This window comes from Neoarius graeffei, chromosome 10 (genome assembly GCF_027579695.1).
Source record: "Neoarius graeffei isolate fNeoGra1 chromosome 10, fNeoGra1.pri, whole genome shotgun sequence".
NCBI lineage: Eukaryota > Metazoa > Chordata > Actinopteri > Siluriformes > Ariidae > Neoarius > Neoarius graeffei.
The window spans coordinates 12453587-12479887 of NC_083578.1; the positions used below are offsets into that span (position 1 = coordinate 12453587).

At 42.2% G+C, this 26301-nt stretch overlaps 1 protein-coding gene across 6 annotated transcripts; it reads right to left on the reverse strand.

Moving 5' to 3' along the window:
• Positions 1-993: 993 nt before the first annotated feature.
• On the reverse strand, positions 994-26292 carry fahd2a (fumarylacetoacetate hydrolase domain containing 2A). Of its 6 annotated transcripts, XR_009655427.1 has the most exons (9): positions 25844-25925; positions 19831-20026; positions 19059-19275; positions 15326-15385; positions 14228-14390; positions 14008-14116; positions 13639-13726; positions 1453-1697; positions 994-1268 (listed from the first exon to the last, which is right to left on the reverse strand). XR_009655427.1 is itself a non-coding variant. In XM_060930683.1 (8 exons), the coding sequence occupies exons 2-8, from the start codon at positions 20085-20087 to the stop codon at positions 1635-1637; spliced, it is 957 nt and encodes a 318-aa protein (XP_060786666.1). In that variant the 5' UTR covers positions 26117-26292; the 3' UTR covers positions 994-1634. The 6 variants fall into 6 exon arrangements, 5 of the variants coding, with proteins under 5 accessions (XP_060786666.1, XP_060786668.1, XP_060786665.1 ...); XM_060930683.1 differs by lacking the exon at positions 25844-25925 and adding an exon at positions 26117-26292 and having other exon boundaries at positions 994-1697; positions 19831-20087; XM_060930685.1 differs by lacking the exon at positions 25844-25925 and adding an exon at positions 26117-26290 and having other exon boundaries at positions 994-1697.
• Between the last annotated feature and the right edge of the window lie 9 nt (positions 26293-26301).

Genomic DNA, 26301 nt, shown 5'->3' on the forward strand with positions numbered 1-26301 from the left:
GGAGTGCACCGGGTGCTGAGTAAGAACTCCAGAGACCCACACACACACACGCACGGGTGAACTGCACAAGGTCCTCCTGCACACTGACAAAGGGGGCAATCAATAAAAGTGAGAGAGATTTGCAGATGAAGAGAGGAAGAAACGAGGTGAATACTAAAACGGGCAGAAAAGATAACATGGCTTGTTTTAGGAACTGCAGCACTTTTTGAAACCAGAAATTCAGCTTTAAATGCGGACAGGACATGAGTTTCACGTTGTGATAGATCACGCACTTCGCACAGATGGAGCAGTTCCTGAGTGTTTTCCCACTTTCTCGATGAAATACAGGAAGCTCAGTCAGCTCTCAGGTTTGACTCACTCATGCCCCTTTTCCACCAAAGCAGTTCCAGGGCTGGTTCGGGGCCAGACAAAGAACTGGCTCTGGGGCCAGAAAAACCGGTTCCAGGCTAGCACCAACTCTCTGCTGGGCCAGAGGAAAGAACCGCTTACGTCAGCGGGGGGGCGGAGTTGTTAAGACCAACAACAATAGCAAGACCGCGAAAGATCGCCATTTTTAAGCGCCGAGAAGCAGCAGCTGTACAAATGCGAAGTCATCCATTATTATTATTGTTGTTGTTGCTGCTGCTGCTTCTTCCGTGTGGTTTTTGCTTCGATATTCGCGCTAAGGTTTATGCAAACGTAGCGAAGTAACTGACGTATACAGCGACGTAACTGACGTGGCTTCTCTTAGCACCGCGAGCTATGGAAAAGCAAACTGGTTCTCAGCTGGCTCGCGAGTTGAACGAGTTGTGAACCAGCCCTGGAACTGATTTGGTGGAAAAGAGACATCAGTGCTAGTTGAGTATTTTAAATAGTTTCTCAGATATCACAGTGTCCTTATGCTTTATCGGGGCCAGTCACTGGTACTGGAGTTAAAGATACAGTGAAAGTCTAGGAAAATTAATATTATTATGCATATGGATATTCTGTTGTCGGAGTAAACACCAGGAAATGAAGGTTCTACATCATTGTTGTTGGATTAAAGCCGTCTCCTTAAATTCAGATTATGTTACATTACAGTACACTGATGGCATTTTAGCAGATGCTGTTATCCAGAGTGATGTACAACATATCCAGAGCAGCCTGGGGGCCAGTTGGGGGTTTGGTGCCTTGCTCAAGGGCACTTCAGCCATTCCTGCTGGTCCAGGGAATTGACCCAGCAACCTTTTGGTCTCAAAGCCGCTTCTCTAACCATTAGGCCATGGCTTCACCCCACTTCAGACCAGAACCTAGAAAATGTGTGTGTAATGTGTATTATTTCACAAAATCCACACTAAAACAACCTGCACTGAGTTATTTTATATATATATATATATATATATATATATATATATATATATATATATATATATATATAATTTTTTTTTTTTTAATCAATCAATCAAAAATCATACAATATTGGTTCTCCCTAACCATAATCAGCAGAGCGCCATCTCCTGGAATGTCACAGCACCTGCACTGTGGACAAATCATTTCTCGTGTACATGCCTCAGATCAAGATTTCGGAAACATTGCAACGCTGAAGCAGTGAAAATACAAATCAGTCATTTTTTTCGTCCATGTAGCTCGGATAAAGTCATTCAACCATGCTGAAGTCACACCACCTTGTTTCGGATGGACCCGATCTCCTCGATCTGACACTCCACAACGTCTCCTTTCTGTAACACATCCAGAATTTAAAAAAAAAAAAAAAAAGACATGGCTGTAAGATTTGTTCAATATCATGTTTTTTCAGACTTTGTTTTTGCACCTCGTCATTTTTAATGAACAGAATCCATCACTTCATCCCCATTGTGCGTTTTGTGGTTACATTAAGTGAAGGCTAAATCTAAACAGTAATTAAGCTTGTGATTTAATGCACCAGAAACAATTAAGAGAGACAAAAATAACTTCTAATGCTAGTCATATCAATTAAAATTCATTTATTAGGCGGTTAGTGAAAATAAGCACTCATTGGATTTTTAATTATAACTAAGAAGAAAAAAAATTATGGATATAATTATGATTACTTTTAAGCAGCCGGCCATGATTTGCATTTCAAATTTTAGTCATCAGACCTGGCGACTTGTCCAGGGTGTACCCCGCCTTTCGCCCGTAGTCAGCTGGGATAGGCTCCAGCTTGCCTGCGACCCTGTAGAACAGGATAAAGCGGCTAGAGATAATGAGATGAGATGAGATTTTAGTCATCAGAACTATTACAAACTGCAATTCCCAAATGACTTCATTATTAAGTTTTTGTCAAGTGATCATGAATGTGTCCTACTCCATACGAAGGCTCCAGTACAGAGTGAGAACTCTGAAGGGTCCCATTCTGTAGGAGTTTAAAATAATGCACAGTCGTTGATTCTTCAACAAATAGTCCATTTTTTTCACTACACTTTCTGGCTACTTCGCTCTCACCCACCAGCTACCGTGTGACCGCTACCAGCCAGGCAGGGTAAAGGCTAACACAAGCTTCCTCTGAGACCCATGAAGCCAGCCAAGTGCATCATTTTGAAACTGCAATTGTAGGAAATGCTATCGACCCTCTTCCACATACCTGAGCTCACAGATGCCCATAAAGAAACATTCTCCATGCTGTTATCACAGATACGTTTAATTTACAAATACAAAGACATAAACTGTTTATTATTTGCAGTCAAAACTCTGAACAAACACCAGAAAGCCTACACACTACGCTCTTGTAGCTACTTTTAGTGCAAATATACTACTACAAAGTGCAGTCTTAATGTTTCGTACTTGAACTTTGCCTATAGTTTATTTATACACGAACTCACCAGGTGCGATGGCAATTTTAACAGCATGAAAACAAATGTGCCCACTTTCAGAAAGTACATTTTGATGTAAATTATTTTCATCACTTCATGTTCAGAACGAATCTATAAACAGCTACCGTGGGCGTTTCCACTTCATTGTGCACTATATAGGCTTCAGAGTGGGTTTCAGAAGAGCAAAGTAGGATGAGCCATTCGTTTAGTCACATTGTCTGTCTGTGGGTGGAGCTGTGAGTCATCTGCATATGCGTGCTCGTTGGTCATGTATTGTTTTGGCTGGTCTCTAAACTCGTGTTTGATCAACAGGTCTCCATTTACACCTTGGCTTATTATTCATGGCCATCATTTAACTGTATTTGACAGTAGCAGTTCAAGCATAGACAAACACGTAGTCTACAGTACGCATGCGATTCTTTTCCTTACTGTGTTAAACCCACAGTCATTGGTTTTGAGCACAGCATCGAGTTCAGAGTCAACCAACATTAACAAAGAGTCGTCGTCGTCACTGCCAAACCTGATCCGGGCTTAAGGCGAATCATATTTGGTTGACTTGGCCAGAATTGTAGCAGTAGGGTGGCCAGTTCCTTTCTGTGCACTCACACATACCCCTTTTCCACCAAATCAGTTCCAGGGCTGGTTCGGGGCCAGTGCTGGTGCTGGTTCACAACTCGTTCAACTTGCGAGCCAGCTGAGAACCAGTTTGCTTTTCCATAGCTTGGAGTGCTAAGGGGAGCCACGTCATTACATTGCTGTATACGTCAGTTATGTCGCTGTGTTTGCATAAACCTTGGCGCGAACATTGAAGCAACAACAACACAGAAGAAGCAGCAGCAGCAACATTCATCTCATTATCTCTAGCCGCTTTATCCTTCTACAGGGTCGCAGGCAAGCTGGAGCCTATCCCAGCTGACTACGGGCGAAAGGCGGGGTACACCCTGAACAAGTCGCCAGGTCATCACAGGGCTGACACATAGACACAGACAACCATTCACACTCACATTCACACCTACGGTCAATTTAGAGTCACCAGTTAACCTAACCTGCATGTCTTTGGACTGTGGGGGAAACCGGAGCACCCGGAGGAAACCCACGCGGACACGGGGAGAACATGCAAACTCCGCACAGAAAGGCCCTCGCCGGCCACGGGGCTCGAACCCAGGCCTTCTTGCTGTGAGGCGACAGCGCTAACCACTACACCACCGTGCCGCCCTGCAGCAGCAACAACAATAATAATAATAATGGATGACTTCGCGTTTGTACAGCTGCTGCTTCTCGTCGCTTAAAAATGGCGATCTTTTGCGCTCTTGTTATTGTTGGTCTTAACAACTCCGCCCCCCCGCTGACGTAAGCGGTTCTTTCCTCTGGCCCAGCAAAGAGTTGGTGCTAGCCTGGAACCGGTTTTTCTGACTCAGAGCCAGTTCTTTGTTCAGTGGAAACAGAAAACCCGGTTCCAAACTAAGCACTGGCCCCGAATCAGCCCTGGAACTGCTTTGGTGGAAAAGGGACAACACACAACAACTGGACAATTTAGAGTAGCCAGTTAACCTACTGTAACTGCATGTCTTTGGACTACGGGGGAAACTGGAGCACCCGGAGGAAACCCACACAGACATTGGGAGAACACAGAAAAGCCCCTGTTGGCCACTGGGCTCGAACCCAGAACCTTCTTGCTATGAGGCGACAGTGCTACCTACCGCACCACTGTGCTACCCCTTAAAGAGTACACTGTAGAAAATATATCTTCAGTATGCTTTGAGATGCTTTTACTCATTTCAAGCTTTAAATTGTCTTTTTCTATTGGCAGAAATGGCCAAAAGTATATGAACACCTGACCATCAAACCCATATGTAGTTCGTCCCCAAACTGTTGCCATAAACTTGGAAGCACACGGTTGTATAGAATTTTTGTATGCTGTAGGATTACAATTTCCCTTCACTGGAACTAAGAAGCCAAAACCTGTTCCAGCATGACCGTGCTCCTGTGCACAAAGACATGGTCTGTTAAGATTGGAGTGGAAGAGTCCTGCACAGAGGCCTGACCTCATCCCAACTGCATTTCAGACCTCCTCACACATCAGTGCCTGACCTCATCCCAACTGCATTTCAGACCTCCTCACACATCAGTGCCTGACCTCATGAGTGCTCTTTTTGCTGAATGATCATAAATCCCCACAGCTACACTCCCAAATCTAGTGGAAAACCTTTTAAGAGTAGAGAGTACTATAACCTGGAATGGGATGTTCAGAAAGAACATATGCATGTGATTGTTAGCTATCTGAAAATTTTGGCCGTATAGTATAGATAAATTCTACTATATTCAGGATATTTTCACTTCAAGGTAGACTGCATTTCAGATTTTTCAAGTGTCGGTCATTAAAAGAATTTTCCCCAACACCCAATTATTTTTATTTAGTGGACTGAAAGCTACTGAATTTGAATCACAGACTTCCAATTTTATTAGTTTTTTTTTTTTAAGTGGAACAATTGATGAATTTCAAGCCACATGGCCTTAAATTCTCCACTATTTTTTCCTGCTTCACCATGACCCAATACAAGATACTACCGTACGTCATGCATCACGTGGTGGGCTTTTCCTGTTCACGCAAGGCATTGTGGGATACAAATTTGAAACAGGAGAGAAAAATGGAGGACGCGAGTGTGCGAATGAAACGTGAAAGACCGACTACAGTAACAGAAAGTGAGAAGAAAAGACGTTATGTTATATACGAAGGAAAGGAAACGCAGAACCAAACTAATAAATATTGTCGATCAGCTGTTCGTTTAGCGATAGAATGATGGCAGTGCACGCTCAAAGGTAAACCTGTAGATGGCAGTAATGCAACACTGTGGATGCCAGCTGCTGTAAAACCCAAAAGAAGAAGAAGAAGGTAAACCTGCACATGCGCACACACACTGATTTCCTCTGTCTGCTTGACTGTACGAACCGAGCGATTTCATGCACATTATTTGCTCGGGAATCCCCTCAAATTACTCAAATTCAAATAACTTCCCTGCCACAGGATGGCCTGATGTTTTGTGAGATATTACAAAAATAAACAGACATCGCAATGACCAAATTTCAGAGGGAACTAAATTTCACCGATTTTATGAAATCGAAATACGTTACATTACTTTACAGGCATTTAACAGACAACATTCCCAGAGCAGCTTGGGGAGCAGTTAGGGGTTAGGTGCTTTGCTCAAAGGCCTTCAGCCATTCCTTTGTGAAAATCACAGAGTTGATATCATGTGCTCAGTGGCAGATGATTTAGTGTCGATGTAACCAACGCCAGCCAACGACCAAGTTGTGTCCATATCAGAAATTTAGAAGAAAAGTCTTTGAGTCTGAGCACCGCTACGATGCTCATCTAATAGCAGGACGGAATAGAATGGCGCAAAACTTGGCTACAAATATGGTCGTGGCTGATGGCGAAACAGACAAAACGTAAATGTATCTGCATTATATCAGCCTCACTCTGAAGGAAGTCTGTTTTCTGCACAAGCCTGGATTACACTGATTGGTGACATCATCAGAATGTAGTCATTTTCTTTACTCACAGGTCTATCGTTAGAGGATCAGCATATAATCTGATGTAGAAAACATGATCATCTCATCTCATTATCTCTAGCCGCTTTATCCTTCTACAGGGTCGCAGGCAAGCTGGAGCCTATCCCAGCTGACTACGGGCGAAAGGCGGGGTACACCCTGGACAAGTCGCCAGGTCATCACAGGGCTGACACATAGACACAGACAACCATTCACACTCACATTCACACCTACGCTCAATTTAGAGTCACCAGTTAACCTAACCTGCATGTCTTTGGACTGTGGGGGAAACCGGAGCACCCGGAGGAAACCCACGCGGACACGGGGAGAACATGCAAGCTCCACACAGAAAGGCCCTCGCCGGACCCGGGGCTCGAACCCAGGACCTTCTTGCTGTGAGGCAACAACGCTAACCACTACACCACCGTGCCGCCCAAACATGATCATGCGTTCTGTTATAGAATTTGGGATCTCGTACACTGTGACAAGTAATAATTTCAAAAGAGTCAAAAACCGGCATGTATCTCGAAACACAGACGTCACATGAAGGATTAAAGCTCCTCAATACTCCTGATGTTAATAAGGCCTACAATTCTAGATTAAGACACAGGTAACGAGCGCTATTGATTTTTTTTCACATTTTATAAGTCCTGATTTAATAGTTGTCAGTTAAAATGTCACTGTTGACACAACATAAATGGCTGCAAGCTGCGTGCGATAAAAGAGCGTCTGTTTTTATGTCTACATGTTACATTGTATACATCGATGCATTTTTCCAAATCAAAAACAATTTCTGCTGTTTCATAAACGCGTGGGGGAAATAAAACCATGCTCATTGAACACATTCTTTCGTGCTAAAAATATACAACTCTTGGGCCCTCCGAAATAATTTGTGCTTCACTGTCGTGTAAATTACGTTCCTAATGACTTCCGATTGATGTCAAAGTCGTTTCGCAACAAGAAAATATCTGTTGCAAATTAAACATGCCACATGGTGGCTGCCTGCCACTCGAGCCAGAGTGTGCCAAGTCTCTATGGTGCTGAACGACAGCCAATGTTAACGGCATCTAATTGGGGGGAAATTAGTAGCGTGATGAAGGTTTAAATTTAATCACAGTGGAGGGACAGAACACAAGCTGCTGTTCTCCCTTCAGGCTGCGCAGCTGCATTCCAATCTAGTGTTAGAGACGAGAGAGGCAATCACGTTTCCGAATCCACCCACTATGTGCTAGTGCGTTTTGTAATGTGTTCGGTTTAGCTCCAGCCCTTTGAGTGTTTCAATTCTGCTTTCAATTATTTCACAATTTATCAGTGCTGTCAGTTTATCTCTAATGCACCTGTGTGACAGATAAATGGAGGATATAAAACTGAATTTTGCTTAATACACACAAAACTAAGTTATCGTGTGTGCGCGCACGTGCGTTATGGCAGTTTTCAGCATGTCTGATGACCTTTTTCTTCCTGGACTATAAAGCACATTTTCCCCATTTGGATGCACTGCAACTTGTCGGAAAGTCTTCTGTAGGTTGTGTTTTTTTGTGAAAGGACAATTTTGGTATATGTAGGGCTTTATAGATAACCATACAATACATTGTATATCTTGGCACCCCTTATAAAGATTAGTTTAAAAAAAAAAAGGTTAGGAAAAAAAAATACTTTCACTTTTTGGTGAAGTTACGGAAGCCGAGAGAGGCCCTTCATATAATCCTTTTTTTATTCACCTTGTTATCCCGAGATAATGACATAATTAATTCAGGATCTCGAGAAAACAACACAACTATTTCGAGATCTCGAGAAAACAAAACAATTATTTCATGATCTCGAGTAAACAGCTGAGAAATGGTTCATTCAGGAACGCCGAGAGACTTGTGATATGCTGACTTTGGGGCTATTTCTCATTCTGTATAGACGCAACTTTGGTCATTAGAATGTCTGGAATAATCGATCACCTAATAAGGGAATATTTTGATCAGGGGTTGACACAGGGAGAGATTGCATTAAGTCTTTTAATAAGGGATAATTTCAAAATTAGTCCGCGGCACCTCTGCAGAAGACTGGCCCGGCTTCGTCTCTACCGACGGAGATACAGTGATCCAGCTGAGATCATGGAATAATTGTTTTGTTTTCTCGAGATCTCGAAATAACGGTTTTGTTTTCTCGAGATCTCGAATTAGTTGTGTTGTTTTCTCGAGATCCTGAATTATGTCGTTATCTCGGGATAACAAGGTGAATAAAAAAAGATTATATGAAGGGCCTCTCGCGGCTTCCGTATGAAGTCGCTTCATCTCATGCTGAAAAAAAATCCAACCTTCAACTGAAAAGTTAATTCAGAGAAAAACAAATCCCTCATTAAGAAATAATTATTTTCAACAAAAACGTGCCACTATTATTGGCACACCTGGAAATTTGGGAGTGAACCTAATGTAACTGAAGCATGTTTCCCGTTTAAATTGTACACGTTTGAGTTGATTGGTATGGAAGCCGCGAGAGGCCCGTCATATAATCTTTTTTTATTCACCTTGTTATCCTGAGATAACGACATGACAAACAACACGACTAATTCGAGATCTCGAGAAAACAAAACAATTATTCCATGATCTCAGCTGGATCACTGTATCTCCGTCGGTAGAGACGAAGCCGGGCCAGTCCTCTGCGGAGGTGCCGAGGACTAATTTTGAAATTATCCCTTATTAAAAGACTTAATGCAATCTCTCCCTGTGTCAACCCCTGATCAAAATATTCCCTTATTAGGTGATCGATTATTCCAGACATTCTCATGACCAAAGTTGCGTCTATACAGAATGAGAAATAGCCCCAAAGTCAGCATATCACAAGTCTCTTGGCGCACCTGAATGAACCATTTCTCAGCTGTTTACTCGAGATCACGGAATAATTGTTTTGTTTTCTCGAGATCACGAATTAGTTGTGTTGTTTTCTCGAGATCCTGAATTAATTATGTCGTTATCTCGGGATAACAAGGTGAATAAAAAAAGGATTATATGAAGGGCCTCTCTCGGCTTCCGTAGATTGGAATGTGTAGGAACTTTCAAGCTGTAATCCATGACTTCTTGATTAACTGGGAGACAAATATAAGGTGACACACAAGCCAAATTCCCTCGGTCATCTATCAGCATGGGAAAGATAAGAGAACACACAAACCAAATGAGGGAGAAGTGTGTTGACCTTCATAAATCAGGGAATGGTTATTAAAAAAAAATAGCTACTCACCTGAAAATGTCCATTTCTACTATTAGAGCAATAATTTAAAAAAAAAAAGTGGACACAAACTGAACTGTTACACACTTGGCTGGAAGAGGTCCCAAGTTTATTTTGCCCCCACATACAGTGAGGAGGAGGGTAAGAGAGGCAAAAGAAATCCCCAGGGATCACTGTTGGTGAATTACAAGAAAAAGTAAAATCATGGGGTTTCCAAGTCTCCAAAACGTCCATCAGACTCCACCTCTATGCCAAGAGATTATTTGGAAGGTGCCAGAAAAAAGCCTTTTCTGTCAGTTTACCACAAACGTAAGCGCCTGAAGTTTGTGAAACGCGACTACAACTTTAACTGGAACCATGTTTTATGGTCTGATGAAACAAAAATGGAGCATTTTGGCAAAAAACACTCAGGTGGGTTTGGTGTCAAAAGAAGGATGGCTATAATGAAAAGAACCCGATCCCAGCTGTAAAATATGGATGGTGGAGGTTCTGTGATGTTTTGGGGCTGTTTTTCCTCCAAAGGCCCTGGAAACCTTGTTAGGGTCCATGGCATCATGGAGTCCATCAAATAGCAGGACATTTTAAATCAGAATCTGGCTCCTCTGCCAGGAAACTAAAACTGGGTCGTCGTTGGATCTTCCAGCAGGACGATGATCCGATGTCCAAATCAACACAAATGTTTCTCTTAGCACAGAATCAAGTTTCCGCCCTGGCCATCTCAGACCCCTGACCTGAACCCCAGTGAGGTGAGCTGAAGAGGAGAGAGCACAAGAGAGGGCCGAGGACCCTGGATGATCTGGAGAGATTATGTACAGAGGAATGGTCTCGGATGCCGTGCTGTGTATCTCCAACCTTATAAAACGTTACAGGAGAAGACTCAGGGGTGCCAATAATAGTAGCATGTGTGTTTTTGTTGAAAAGATTGTTTCTTGATGAGGGATTTATTTCAAGTAAAGGTTGGATTTTTCCCATTTTTTCACTGTGAGATGAAGCAACTTCACCAAACAGTGGATTTATTTTTTTTCTAATCTTTATAAGGGGTGCCAATACTTGTGGAGGGCACTGTATATACAGTAGGTGTGCTACTCTTGGCGTTGTGGCAGTTTGCAGCCCCTTGTAATAAATGAACTCTACTGTGATCAATACTGCCAATTAATTTAAATAATACCAAATGGCAATTTGCATAATGTTTGAATACAGTGTTTTCCTGCTGTGACTGATACTTGTAGGTACCAGTTTATAATTGGTTTTAGTTTAATTACAATATTAATTAAAAATAACTACACAGTGTAAGTGTCTGAAGTGATGTTTTATAGGCAGTAAAAAGTATTCAAGGGAGGGGGAAAAAAAATCACATTAAGCCGTGTTCAAAAGTTGGGTATGAAAAACATTTTCGCCATCAAGATGACGCTCCTTAAACAAGCGTGAGTTTAACTAACTTTTTTAAAGGTATGTGAGCATGTATGATATACAGTTAGGTCCATATATATTTGGACACTGACACAAATTTTGTTTTTTTACCTGTTTACTGAAACATATTCAAGTTATAGTTATATAATGGACATGGACATAAAGTCCAGACTTTCAGCTTTCATTTGAGGGTATCCACATTAAAACTGGATGAAGGGTTTAGGAGTTTCAGCTCCTTAACATGTGCCACCCTGTTTTTAAAGGGACCAAAAGTAATTGGACAGTTGACTCAAAGGCTATTTCATGGGCAGGTGTGGGCAATTCCTTCGTTATGTCATTCTCAATTAAGCAGATAAAAGGCATGGAGTTGATTTGAGGTGTGGTGCTTGCATTTGGAAGATTTTGCTGTGAAGAAAACATGCGGTCAAAGGAGCTCTCCATGCAGGTGAAACAAGCCATCCTTAAGCTGCGAAAACAGAAAAAACCCATCCGAGAAATTGCTACAATATTAGGAGTGGCAAAATCTACAGTTTGGTACATCCTGAGAAAGAAAGAAAGCACTGGTGAACTCATCAATGCAAAAAGACCTGGACACTCACAGAAGACAACAGTGGTGGATGATCGCAGAATAATTTCCATGGTGAAGAGAAACCCCTTCACAACAGCTAACCAAGTGAACAACACTCTCCAGGAAGTAGGCGTATCAATATCCAAATCTACCATAAAGAGAAGACTGTATGAAAGTAAATACAGAGGGTTCACTGCACGGTGCAAGCCACTCATAAGCCTCAAGAATAAAAAGGCTAGATTGGACTTTGCTAAAAAACATCTAAAAAAGCCAGCACAGTTCTGGAAGAACATTCTTTGGACAGATGAAACCAAGATCAAGCTCTACCAGAATGATGGAAAGAAAAAAGTATGGCGAAGGCGTGGTACAGCTCATGATCCAAAGCATACCACATCATCTGTAAAACATGGCGGAGGCAGTGTGATGGCTTGGGCATGCATGGCTGCCAGTGGCACTGGGTCACTAGTGTTTATTGATGATGTGACACAGGACAGAAGCAGCCGGATGAATTCTGAGGTATTCAGAGACATACTGTGTGCTCAAATCCAGCCAAACTGATTGGTCGGCGTTTCATAATACAGATGGACAATGACCCAAAACATAAAGCCAAAGCAACCCAGGAGTTTATTAAAGCAAAGAAGTGGAATATTTTTGAATGGCCAAGTCAGTCACCTGATCTCAACCCAATTGAGCATGCATTTCACTTGTTAAAGACTAAACTTCAGACAGAAAGGCCCACAAACAAACAGCAACTGAGAACCGCTGCAGTAAAGGCCTGGCAGAGCATTAAAAAGGAGGAAACACAGCGTCTGGTGATGTCCATGAGTTCAAGACTTCAGGCAGTCATTGCCAACAAAGGGTTTTCAATCAAGTATTAGAAATGAACATTTTATTTACAATTATTTAATTTGTCCAATTACTTTTGAGCCCCTGAAATGAAGGGATTGTGTTTTTAAAAAATGCTTTAGTTCCTCACATTTTCATGCAATCATTTTGTTCAACCCACTGAATTAAAGCTGAAAGTCTGAACTTCAACTGCATCTGAATTGTTTTGTTCACAATTCATTGTGGTAATGTACAGAACCAAAATTAGAAAAATGTTGTCTCTGTCCAAATATTTATGGACCTAACTGTAAATCTGTTTAACTCAGACCTTGTATTTATTCAAATTAATTACAAAAATAAACTTATTATTAAGACAGTATCATTCATTAAAACAAACCAATCTTCAGTGTAGCGCAATACAATAACAATAAGGTCTGATCAAAAAAGATTTCGTATTCATTTTGAGGAATGCTACACTCTGGGTTTCCTCTCTCCAAAATAATCTCAGAGGATGCATCTGTACAGATGTTTCTGTCTCAGTGGGAGAGAATGCTGGAGCTGCTTTCTGACTAACTTTTGTAATCACTTTGTTCCACAAAATGGTTTGGAACGTCATCAAACGTCAAGACGTGATAAATGACTTGCTAAATAAGTCATCACCAAGGGCACATCTTAACATTTTGGAGGCTCGTAAAAACTTATCTCGCCCGTCTCATTTAATCTCAGGGATTAAATGAGTGATGGGGATTCTTCGTCATCATGACCGGGTCATATTGTACCAGGATCAGACTGGACACTATTTTTGTCTTTCATAATGGTCACCATGTCAGATTAGGCAATCATAGTGCCATACATTCTTGCCGCGTTTTGATCAGGAGACTGGCAACACCTCAAGTTTGACCCCGACCAATCATTGTTCACATGCTTGCACGTCACTGAGGAGGAGGGACAAGGAATTGTCAATCATGGCTACAGAAGGAACGTCAAGAAAAATGACATAGGAGTTGTCAAACTTGGTGGGAAAATACAAGAAATTCTGACATGCGAGACTTTTCATCTGGGTGTCGTAGGGCGTCCGTGATGCCACATCGCCGTGCGTAAATTACGTCATACTACAAGGCCCGTTGGTCATTCCTGACATTCATAGTCGTACCAAAATCAGGCTGAATTTGTGTAGTTTGATCCCAGTCTTATAAAGATTAGATGTTTTTTAGAGGACTGGAAAATGGAGAACAAGCCTACAGTGTACGATGAGCTCACCTTTAGGAAAATGGGTGGCTTTCGGAACACGCCCACTCCTGGAGGCGTGCCTGTTAGAAACACGTCGCCTGGGCACAGAGTCACAAACCTGTGTTCAAGACAAACAGACAGCTGAACAGAAGACATTAATAATGCATGGACACTGCAGCAATGCCCCAGTGCTCGCTGATCTGAACTGCTCACATGTGCAACACTTTCTCAGCTTAATGCTTGAATGCACTTGTGTTGTACAATTCAACGAGTATCAACCCTATGCCAGTACTGGTATCCATGCATCCCTGGAAGAATCAGAACAATGAATTTGAACGCTGCCTAAAATCAGGTCACTGAAATGTATTACATCTTCAACATCATGCACTGGATACTTACTGCGACACCCACGCCACCAGCTTCTCCGTTTTAAAGATCAGCTGATTGGTGTTGCTGTCCTGAACTACGTCACCATTAACCAGGCACCGGATCCCCAGATTGTGGACGTCTGGTTTAAAAACAGTACATTACAGTGAGTCACAAACCGTGACTCACAGCCTCATGTTTTTCACCTTCACACCAATCTTTAGTTCAGACTTCCTCACCAGACCTCACTTACCCTTCAGCGCTCCTGTGGTAACAAGGGCAGGCCCTAGCGGACAGAATGTGTCGAACGTTTTTCCCAGAAGCCACTGCTTGCCGTTCTTTTTCATCTGCCAGTCACGAGCGCTGACGTCGTTGGCTACGGTAAAGCCAGCGACATAACTCAGAGCGTCCTCCTCCTGAAAATAACCAGCATGGGCGGAATAAGCCTTTTTATCAGAATGAATTTCAAATACGGCATTCACACCAAACGTAGCTAAGATAAGATTGTCTGAGGTTTGCTTGCTGAGTTTTTGTACTGGAGCTGTGAGACTAATGTAGCTAACAAATGGAACAATTCAATGGAAATTCATCCAGACTTGCTAATGTGGTTTAGGACACGGTTCACTTACGGTAACTTATGAAGATTTTTCGTGAAGAATTAGATAAACTTGCCTCATTCCTCCAAGATATGCCTGGGTCCCAAGCATATCTTGGCTGATTGACTTTTGAGATGACAATTTTTTTTTCCCCCCAGTTCATTTTTCATTGAATCAGACATTCAAGCTTGAGGATCGGAAGTAAACTATTTTTCAGAGAAAACTGTGCATATAAAATAAGCCAGTGAAGCTATAAACCATTAACATCTACCATAACTTCTGATTTATTATTATTTTCTATAATCAGGCAGGGGCGGCACGGTGGTGTAGTGGTTAGCGCTGTCGCCTCACAGCAAGAAGGTCCTGGGTTCGAGCCCCGGGGCCGGCGAGGGCCTTTCTGTGTGGAGTTTGCATGTTCTCCCCGTGTCCGCGTGGGTTTCCTCCAGGTGCTCCGGTTTCCCCCACAGTCCAAAGACATGCAGGTTAGGTTAACTGGTGACTCTAAATTGACCGTAGGTGTGAATGTGAGTGTGAATGGTTGTCTGTGTCTATGTGTCAGCCCTGTGATGACCTGGCGACTTGTCCAGGGTGTACCCCGCCTTTCGCCCGTAGTCAGCTGGGATAGGCTCCAGCTTGCCTGCGAGCCTGCAGAAGGATAAAGCGGCTAGAGATAATGAGATGAGATGAGATGATCAGGCAGAATTTACTGTTCTGTTTTTTGTCTCATATCTTTAACATGATCTGCTTTGACTTGCCTTGATGTGCTTTCCTTTTTTTCCGATCACAAAGGCAAGCTCGACTTCCCAGTCCACCTCCTAGAAAAGAGGAGAAAAGAGTAAAGTCACCTGCTTTCCTGTTAAAGGTAAAAGGTGAAGTTTTACAAATGTACAACTGAAGACATTTTTGCATAACAACCGAACAAGCAACCTCAACCGTAGTTCATCAGCCAGGATTTTCCTGAGGGTACTTCAAAAAGTTTTCGTCCTCACCCGGAAACAAGGGGCGTAACTCCCATTTTGAGGAACAACTGTATACTATTAAGTCTCATATCGCTGTCCACAAAAACTCAAATATTAAAAGCAATCAAAGAAAAAAAAGGAGAGGAAAGCTTCGAGCGGGCATGATGTTGCTCCAGGACAACGCACCCGTCCACACGGCAAAGGTGGCAGGGGCAAAAGCAGCCAAATGGGTCTTTGAACTGTTGCCTCATGCACCTTACTCACCCGACCTGGCACCGTCTGACTTCTATCTGCTTCCTAAACTGAAATCCTACTCGTGTGGTCGCCATTTTCAGAGTGATGATGAGGTCATCCGTGCTGTCACGGAGGATCTGGAGGCTCAAGATGTGACCTTCTTCCACAAACGGATAGTGAGGCTTGAACATCAGTGGACCAAATGCAGTGAAGTTAAAGGAGTCTATGTTGGAAAATAATGCAAGAACAATCTTTCTCCCGTGACGTTTTCTAGGTGAGGGAGGCTGAGAACGTTTTGAAGTACTCTTGTATGTTCAACACGGTTTTCTATAAATGTGTACAAAAGGATGTTACAAACAATCAGAGCGCCATCCTGAAGCTAAATCACGTTTTGATTTCTTAGCACAGCTTGATGTACATTTCATGGACGAATAATGATACGAGCTGATTTATTCGTAAATGGTTCATGAGATCATCCATCCATTATACGTAACCGCTTATCCTGTGCAGGGTCACCGGTAAGTTGGAGCCTATCCCAGCTGACTACGGGCGAAAGGCGGGGTACACCCTGGACAAGTCGCCAGGTCATCACAGGGCTGACACAGACACAGACAACCATTCACACTCACATTCACACCTACGCTCAATTTAGAGTCACCAGTTAACCTAACCTGCATGACTGTGGGGGAAACCGGAGCACCCGGAGGAAACCCACGGGGAGAACGTGCAAACTCCACACAGAAAGGCCCACGTCAACCGCTGGGCTCGCATCTAGAACCTTTTTGCTGTGAGGCGACAGCGCTAACCACTACACCACCGTGCCGCCTTCATTAGATCATTCACAACAGAAATGCTACATTTGTGAAGATCCAGTTCAGAAAGAATTTAATGAAACTAAGTAATTTCATATCAAATCAATTCCATAAATTAAAATAAATAAGCTAATGGCTAGTTAGCTTATTTATGAGGACAAAAGTAATGGCACACAATAAAAACAAGATAGGCGTTGGTGTGTGTATTATTACAGCAAACGCTCTTTCACCATTTAGTCTTCGTTCATTTGTTTTCAGCTCTGCGAGTTTTACCTTTTATGGGGTTTTGTGGGCGTCACCGAAATGTAAATCAGCCATGCTGTGATAACACATGATGATTTAATTAGGATTTATAAATACAAGTATACGAATATGAAGAAACCGAAGTGAGAAAATTTGTAAATCTGGTGGGAATTTTTTTTAATTCAGTTTGTGATACGAAAATATTCACACAACTTTAATTATTTTTAAAGGAGACCCGATATTACTGAGCCAGACAGGGCCTTTCGAAGTGCGTGTTACGATTTAGACAGTTTGCAGAAGGCTAAACTGGTGACTAAAAGCGTCCATGGTTATTTATTAGCTACGGTATATCATCAGTGTCACTCGAAGGCAAACCTCAAGAAGGAAATGAATTCAGACACGAATCGCGAGTCCTCTCTGATTGGTCGGATTAAGGGTGAGATAGGAATAGTGTACAGTACACTTTTAGATAAATTATTCCTATAATTCTCTTATAATTGTCTCATACAAACAAACAAACCCACACATTGATGATATATCTAATTTTAAACGCTAAAGTCACAATGAAAATGTGCACTGTATTAATTTACAGTGCTGAGCATAAATGAGTGCACCCCCTTTGAAAAGTAACATTTTAAACAATATCTCAATGAACACAAACAATTTCCAAAATGCTGACAAGTTTAATATAACATCTGTTTAACTTATAACGGGAAAGTAAGGCTAATAATATAACTTGGATTACACATTTTTCAGTTTTACTCAAATTAGGGTGGTGCAAAAATGAGTACACCCCACAACAAAAACTACTACATCTAGTGCTTTGTATGGCCTCCATGATTTTTAATGACGGCACCAAGTCTTCTAGGCATGGAATGAACAAGTTGGCGACATTTTGCAACATCAATCTTTTTCCATTCTTCAAAAATGACCTCTTTTAGTGACTGGATGCTGGATGGAGAGCGATGCTCAACTTGTCTCTTCAGAATTCCCCATAGGTGTTCGATTGGGTTCAGATCAGGAGACATACTTGGCCACTGAATCACTTTCACCCTGTTGTTCTTCAGAAATCCAACAGCGGCCTTAGATGTGTGTTTAGTCATGTTGGAAAAGTGCACGACGACCAAGGGCACGGAGTGATGGTAGCATCTTCTCTTTCAGTATAGAGCAATACGTCTGTGAATTCATGATGCCATCAATGAAATGCAGCTCCCCGACACCAGCAGCACTCATGCAGCCCCACATAAGGACACTGCCACCACCATGTTTCACTGTAGGCACCAGGCATTTTTCTTTGCATTCCTCACCTTTGCGACGCCATACAGTTTTGAAGCCATCAGTTCCAAAAACATTTATCTTGGTCTCATCACTCCAGAGTATAGAGTCCCAGTAGTCTTCATCTTTGTCAGCATGGGCCCTGGCAAACTCTAGGCAGGCTTTTTTGTGCCTGGGCTTTAGGAGAGGCTTCTTTCGTGGACAGCATCCATGCATGCCATTCCTCTGCAGCATACGCCGTATTGTGTCACGGGAATTAGTCATCCCAGTTTGGCTTTCTACTTCTTTAGATAACTGCAGTGAACTTGCATGCCGATTTTCTTCAACCCTTTTCATCAGAAGACGCTCCTGTCGAGGTGTTAACTTCCGTGGACGACCTGGACGTCTCTGTGAGATGGTTGCAGTTCCAGCTTTCTTAAATTTTTGTCCCGCTTTTGCTACAGTATTCTGACTGATAAGTAAAGCTTTGCTGATCTTCTTGTAGCCTTCACCTTTGTGGTGGAAAGAAATTATTTTCTTTGAGGAATTCTGAAGAGACAAGTTGAGCATCACTCTCCATCCAGCATCCAGTCACTAAAAGAGGTCGTTGTTGAAGAATGGAAAAAGATTGATGTTGCAAAATGTCGCCAACTTGTTCATTCCATGCCTAGAAGACTTGGTGCTGCCATTAAAAATCATGGAGGCCATACAAAGTACTAGATGGAGTTGTTGTGGGGTGTACTCATTTTTGCACCACCCTAATTTGAGTAAAACTGAAAAAATGTGTAATCTAAGTTTATATTATTAACCTTACTTTCACGTTATAAGTTAAACAGATGTTATATTAAATTTTGTCCTGGCAACATTTTGGAAATTGTTTGTGTTCATTGAGATATTGTTTAAAATGTTACTTTTCAAAGGGGGTGCACTCATTTACGCTCAGCACTGTAGCTATATTATCATTTGTCCAAACTGAGACTTGTAACCTGGCTCTCGTTTGGCAGTTGGATGTCATCGTAAGGGCCCGTGATGGCGGAGGGGAACTTGCTGAAGATGATGGGCTCAGAGGGGATGGGGGCGTTCTGCTCCAGGCAGTGGTCTCTGTAGTTCATACCCACACACACGACCTTATCTGGGCCGGTGACTGGAGACAGGAGCTGGATATCAGAATGAGGGAGCACACACTCGCCACTGGACACGGCTCTGAAACAGAGGTAGAATCCTGGCGTTAGAAAGCGCTTCTGAATTGGTTTCACACCATCTGAACTTGCAAAACTGAACTGCACACACTTAAAGGTGTATTACTGACCATTTGAGGACTTGGACAGATTTTACACTTTGCTGTAAAAACCTCCCGAGCAGTTATACAGACTATAACAACCTACATTTTCACCCATTTGCTAACAAATCATGAGTTGAACGATGCCAAAAGCTGTTTGACACAACCTGTGAGCGATTGGCTCCCTCTAGTGCCTCACAGTGTGGTTAGAGACGTGATCAGTGTTTTAAAAGCATGATTTCCAATAACATTTTGTTGGCCAACTGGTATTGATCGATTACTGGAGGTAAATTTTAACAGCTGATATTGATCTTTAGATAAAAGGGCAACGTTTTAATCATGTTTCAGTCATTAGATTGTTCGTTATAGTTTACTTTTAGTCAACTAAACCTGAACTCAATCTTATAGAATGAATTCTCACTTCTAAGCCGTTTTGGATAAAATATCATCATCAAGCAAGTTCATGAAGTCCGTCCCACCTCTGAGCGCACTCCATGCCCTTCTCTCCCAGTTCCAAGAACTCTCTCATGGTGGACGGTACAGACTGATCAAACACCTTCAGGTCGACGACACCATTCTGTCTCTCAACACCGACCCTGACGCTTCCCTCGGCTCCCCGTTGGCAGAACTGGACCAGATGCATGCTGGCTGAGGTTAGGGAGCGTGAGCCTGAGCCTACAGGAAACACATGACGGAGTCTCTTCAAACTGAGCCACGAACCCCACACCACTCTCATCTACTCACGCACAGAGGTGAAGGAAGAGGAAGAGAAACAAGAAGGTCTCAAGATCAGAAAAAAAGAATGCGATTTGAGTCTTAGCTTTATACAGTGGTGCTTGAAAGTTTGTGAACCCTTTAGAATTGTCTATATTTCTGCATAAATATGACCAAAAACATCATCAGATTTTCACACAAGTCCTAAAAGTAGATAAAGAGAACCCAGTTAAACAAATGAGACAAAAATATTAGACTTGGTCATTTATTTCTTGAGGAAAATGATCCATATCTGTGAGTGGCAAAAGTATGTGAACCTCTAGGATTAGCAGTTAATTTGAAGGTGAAATTAGAGTCAGGGGTTTTCAATCAATGGGATGACAATCAGGTGTGAGTGGGCACCCTGTTTTATTTAAAGAACAGGGATCTATCAAAGTCTGATCTTCACAACGCATGTTTGTGGAAGTGTATCATGGCACGAACAAAGGAGATTTCTGAGGACCTCAGAAAAAGCATTGTTGATGCTCATCAGGCTGGAAAAGGTTACAAAACCATCTCTAAAGAGTTTGGACTTCACCAATCCACAGTCAGACAGATTGTGTACAAATGGAGGGAATTCAAGACCATTGTTACCCTCCCCAGGAGTGGTCGACCAACAAAGATCACTCCAAGAGCAAGGCGTGTAATAGTCAGCGAGGTCACAAAGGACCCCAGGGTAACTTCTAAATAACTGAAGACCTCTCTCACATTGGCTAATGTTCATGAGTCCACCATCAGGAGAACACTGAACAACAATGGTGTGCATGGCAGGGTTGCAAGGAGAAAGCCACTGCTCTCCAAAAAGAACATTGCTGCTCATCTGCAGTTTGCTAAAGATCACGTGGACAAGCCAGAAGGCTATTGGAAAAATGTTTTGTGGACGGATGAGACCAAAATAGAACTTTTTGGTTTCAATGAGAAGCGTTATATTTGGAGAAAGGAAAACACTGCATTCCAGCATAAGAACCTTATCCCATCTGTGAAACATGGTGGTGGTAGTATCATGGTTTGGGCCTGTTTTGCTGCATCTGGGCCAGGACGGCTTGCCATCATTGATGGAACAATGAATTCTGAATTTTACCAGCAAATTCTAAAGGAAAATGTCAGGATATCTGTCCATGAACTGAATTTCAAGAGAAGGTGGGTCATGCAGCAAGACAACGACCCTAAGCACACAAGTCGTTCTACCAAAGAATGGTTAAAGAAGAATAAAGTTAATGTTTTGGAATGGCCAAGTCAAAGTCCTGACCTTAATCCAATGGAAATGTTGTGGAAGGACCTGAAGCGAGCAGTTCATGTGAGGAAACCCACCAACATCCCAGAGTTGAAGCTGTTCTGTACGGAGGAATGGGCTAAAATTCCTCCAAGCCGGTGTGCAGGACTGATCAACAGTTACCGCAAACATTTAGCTGCAGTTATTGCTGCACAAGGGGGTCACACCAGATACTGAAAGCAAAGGTTCACATACTTTTGCCACTCACAGATATGTAATATTGGATCATTTTCCTGGATAAATAAATGACTGAAATAATATTTTGTCTCATTTGTTTAACTGGGTTCTCTTTATCTACTTTTAGGACTTGTGTGAAAATCTGATGATGTTTTAGGTCATATTTATGCAGAAATATAGAAAATTCTAAAGGGTTCACAAACTTTCAAGCACCACTGTATATGATGTTTTGTATGATTAAATCCGAAATCTTTTAAGAAACGCATCAAATCCAGTATAATGCTGAACACATGACAGGCAGGTAGCATTGCATCATTAAATCATTCTATTATTTCACAAACAAAAAGGACCCAAATTTATCAAAAACAATTCAGCAACTTCCTCATGAGTGACACATTGAAAAATATCACGGTTTTGGTTCTCCATGTCCCAGATGGAGCTCGTATGAAAAACAGGAGTGGTGTATTTCCCAGTAAAACACTCATGTCCATATAATATACATTATTATCCATACAGGATACTTTTTTTGTGGAATAAAAACATGTATTCTATTCTATTTGGATTTCATCCATTTGGTTTGATAGCATGCAATATTGTTATCATATCGCTTGTTCTACATGCATCACGTCACTCTATCCAATGAAGAATGAGCGTTGAATATGGTCTACGACATTGCCTGGTTGTCAACACAACATGACGTCACATGTCAGAGATGTAAAACTTCCACGCTTGTGAGTGGGTGACTGTGACAACTGGTAAACAAAAATGGCCGCCAGGTTTGCTTCGTTAAATACGGAAGACTCGGAAAGAATTTTGAAAGAGAAAAACGCGTTGAACACCCGAAAGGAATGTGTATGCATAATAATATTGGCTGGCTTTTTTTCATGGTATATCAGATATATTCCATTCAGCTACTCATCTTCGACTCGTTCAGTATCTTGCTAGCTATATTGAATATATCTGATATACCACGAAAAAAGCCAGCCAATATTATTTAAATATAACACATCCCTCATCAAATCTGAGTGTGAATGGTTGGTTGTCTGTCTATGTGTCAGCCCTGTGATGACCTGGCGACTCGTCCAGGGTGTACCCCGCCTTTCGCCCGTAGTCAGCTGGGATAGGCTCCAGCTTGCCTGCAACCTTGCACAGGATAAGTGGCAACAGATAATGGATGGATGGATATCCCTCATCAAAAAATTCCCGTACAGGGATTGGCTAAGGATGGGTCACATGCCAGAAAATAGTTTCATTATTGATTAAGCAATGTGGGGCAGTATGGTGGTGTAGTGGTCAGCGCTGTCGCCTCACAGCAAGAAGGTCCGGGTTCGAGCCCTGTAGCCGACAAGGGCCTTTCTGTGCGGAGTTTGCTAAATAAATTCATTCATTCATATGCTGTGAGTCAGTCATGGTATATCCTGGATATACCATGAACTGATGTCACAATTTTATTCTATCTGGCCGACTCGAGTTACAGCTGTGAGTTAGACCTCCTAATTTTTTTTCCAGAATTATTTCTAATTCTTTAGAGTCTAAACTTTTAGTTTGAAATTTTTTGATGAGGGATATAAATTAAATATACCATGTACAGGGAGGCACCGGTTGAAATTATGGATTCTCTTTTCGGTGACTGACATGGTCACAAAATAGTACTATACCAGTCACTTCAGTTCAGAGAATCCATGATTTCAATCAGTGCCTCTCAGTGCATGGTATATTTGATTGATAAATGTACAACCCCGATTCCAAAAAAGTTGGGACAAAGTACAAATTGTAAATAAAAATGGAATGCCATAATTTACAAATCTCAAAAACTGATATTGTATTCACAATAGAACATAGACAACATATCAAATGTCGACAGTGAGACATTTTGAAATTTCATGACAGCAACACATCTCAAAGTTGGGACAGGGGCAATAAGGCAGCTGGGCCATAGAAGGTTCACGCTGCATGCTGCACACTACACGCTACACGCGTGTAAAGAAAAGTGGACAAACGTAGCATGACTTGCTCTGGGCCATAGAACGGCGTTCACGTTGCACGCTGCACACTTCACGCGTGAAGCGTGAAATGAACATGCACACTTTTTTCTAGGCGTGAAGATGGAAATTCCAGTCAATGCATGCGGTCACCGCCGCGCCAGCCAATCAGAACGGGTCTAGGGAGATAACTCTATGCTTTCAGGGGAAAACTTCAGAAAAAATATAATTGAATGGTATAATTGAAAAATAGTTCTTCATCGGGATTGTCAAGCAGATTATAGAATGTTCGGTGAAATTCACCACGGGTTTCTCTCAGAAGGAAGTGTTCTCGGCTCCAAATTCTGTTCCTTTTTCTCTTCCTCTGTCTCAGTAAAAGCAGAATGAGGCAATCATCGTCATCCGAAGAGTCCATATTGTTGGTTACTCGGTCAAAGTAGAACAGACGCAACACGTGAACATCCAAGCATGAAGTTTAATGGCCCAGGGTCCGGTTCTTCACGTGAACGTGTAGCGTGCAGCGTGCAGCATGCAGCGTGCAGCGTGAACCTTCTATGGCCCAGCTGCCTAAGAGGCTGGAAAAGTTAAAGGTACAAAAAAGGAACAGCTGGAGAACCAAATTGCACCTCATTAGGTCAATTGGCAATAGGTCATGACTGGGTATAAAAAGAGCATCTTGGAGTGGCAGCGGCTCTCAGAAGTAAAGATGGGAAGAGGATCACCAATCCCCCTAATTCTGCGCCGACAAATAGTGGAGCAACATCAGAAAGGAGTTCGACAGTGTAAAATTGCAAAGAGTTTGAACATATCATCATCTACAGTGCATAATATCAAAAGATTCAGAGAATCTGGAAGAATCTCTGTGCGTAAGGGTCAAGGCCGGAAAACCATACTGGGTGCCCGTGATCTTCGGGCCCTTAGACGACACTGCATCACATACAGGCATGCTTCTGTATTGGAAATCACAAAATGGGCTCAGGAATATTTCCAGAGAACATTATCTGTGAACACAATTCACCGTGCCGTCCGCCGTCGCCAGCTAAAACTCTGTAGTTCAAAGAAGAACCCGTATCTAAACACGATCCAGAAGTGCAGACGTCTTCTCTGGGCCAAGGCTCATTTAAAATGGACTGTGGCAAAGTGGAAAACTGTTCTGTGGTCAGACGAATCAAAATTTGAAGTTCTTTATGGAAATCAGGGACGCCGTGTCATTCAGGCTAAAGAGGAGAAGGACGACCCGAGTTGTTATCAGCGCTCAGTTCAGAAGCCTGCATCTCTGATGGTGTGGGGTTGCATTAGTGCGTGTGGCATGGGCAGCTTACACATCTGGAAAGACACCATCAGTGCTGAAAGGTATATCCAGGTTCTAGAGCAGGAGTGTCCAAACTGATCCATAAAGGGCCGTGTGGCTGCAGGTTTTCATTCCAGCCATGCAGCAGCACACCTGATTTGGCTTATTCAATCAACTGACACACCCACCCTTTAATCAAGGGTGGGTGTGGCTGCAAGTATTTGACTGTGTGAAGACAGTTCAGTTGATTGAATGAGCCAAGTCAGGTGTGCTGCTGCATGGCTGGAATGAAAACCTGCAGCCACATGGCCCTTTATGGATCAGTTTGGACACCCCTGTTCTAGAGCAACATATGCTCCCATCCAGACGACGTCTCTTTCAGGGAAGACCTTGCATTTTCCAACATGACAATGCCAAACCACATACTGCATCAATTACAGCATCATGGCTGCGTAGAAGAAGGGTCCGGGTACTGAACTGGCCAGCCTGCAGTCCAGATCTTTCACCCATAGAAAACATTTGGCGCATCATAAAACGGAAGATACGACAAAAAAGACCTAAGACAGTTGAGCAACTAGAATCCTACATTAGACAAGAATGGGTTAACATTCCTATCCCTAAACTTGAGCAACTTGTCTCCTCAGTCCCCAGACGTTTACAGACTGTTGTAAAGAGAAAAGGGGATGTCTCACAGTGGGAAACATGGCCTTGTCCCAACTTTTTTGAGATGTGTTGTTGCCATGAAATTTAAAATCACCTAATTTTTCTCTTTAAATGATACATTTTCTCAGTTTAAACATTTGATATGTCATCTATGTTCTATTCTGAATAAAATATGGAATTTTGAAACTTCCACATCATTGCATTCTGTTTTTATTTAGAATTTGTACTTTGTCCCAACTTTTTTGGAATCGGGGTTGTAAGTAAAGCACTGACAGGCACTGTTTTACTACAAAATGGGTACACTCAATACACTTCCCTAACATTTCTGAAGGTTTTGAATGCAGGACTTTTACTTGTAGTGGAGTGGGGAAAGTTTCTGAATCCTTCTTCCACCACTGTGTCAGAGTCAGTCTGCTTCATCACACCATTCTGTCGTTAGTTATTTTCCTATAACAGTACAACACTAAATCTTTTATATCATAACACTGTAATAGCTCATGCCCTACCTGAGTGAGATTAGAACCGATTCTGCCCCACAGATTTAAAAATATATATATATATATAGTTTCTCTAAGACAAGCTTGAGTTATTTATGTGAAGCTTTGTCTAAGAGGAAAGTCGCTCACCTCGACAGTTCTCTCGTCCAAAATAATCAACCACTTCCGGGTTCTCTATCTGTAGTTCGATCGATTGAAATAAATGTGCTTCAACGCGATAAAGTGACTCTACTAATCAATGAGTCGGTGTTATGATCAATAACAAGTGGGGTCCGATCACAAAGCTGAATCAGAGTCTCCTGTGTTTGGAGAGT

Excerpts from the sequence above, each read along its gene's own strand:
- fahd2a (XM_060930681.1), bottom strand. The coding sequence starts at position 25,910 with ATGAAGCAGACTGACTCTGACACAGTGGTGGAAGAAGGATTCAGAAAC. Across the intron at positions 15,386-19,058 it reads AACTGCCAAACGAGAGCCAG|GAGGTGGACTGGGAAGTCGA; the intron begins GTTACAAGTCTC and ends CCTCTTTTCTAG. Across the intron at positions 14,117-14,227 it reads TACCACAGGAGCGCTGAAGG|ACGTCCACAATCTGGGGATC; the intron begins GTAAGTGAGGTC and ends TTTTTAAACCAG.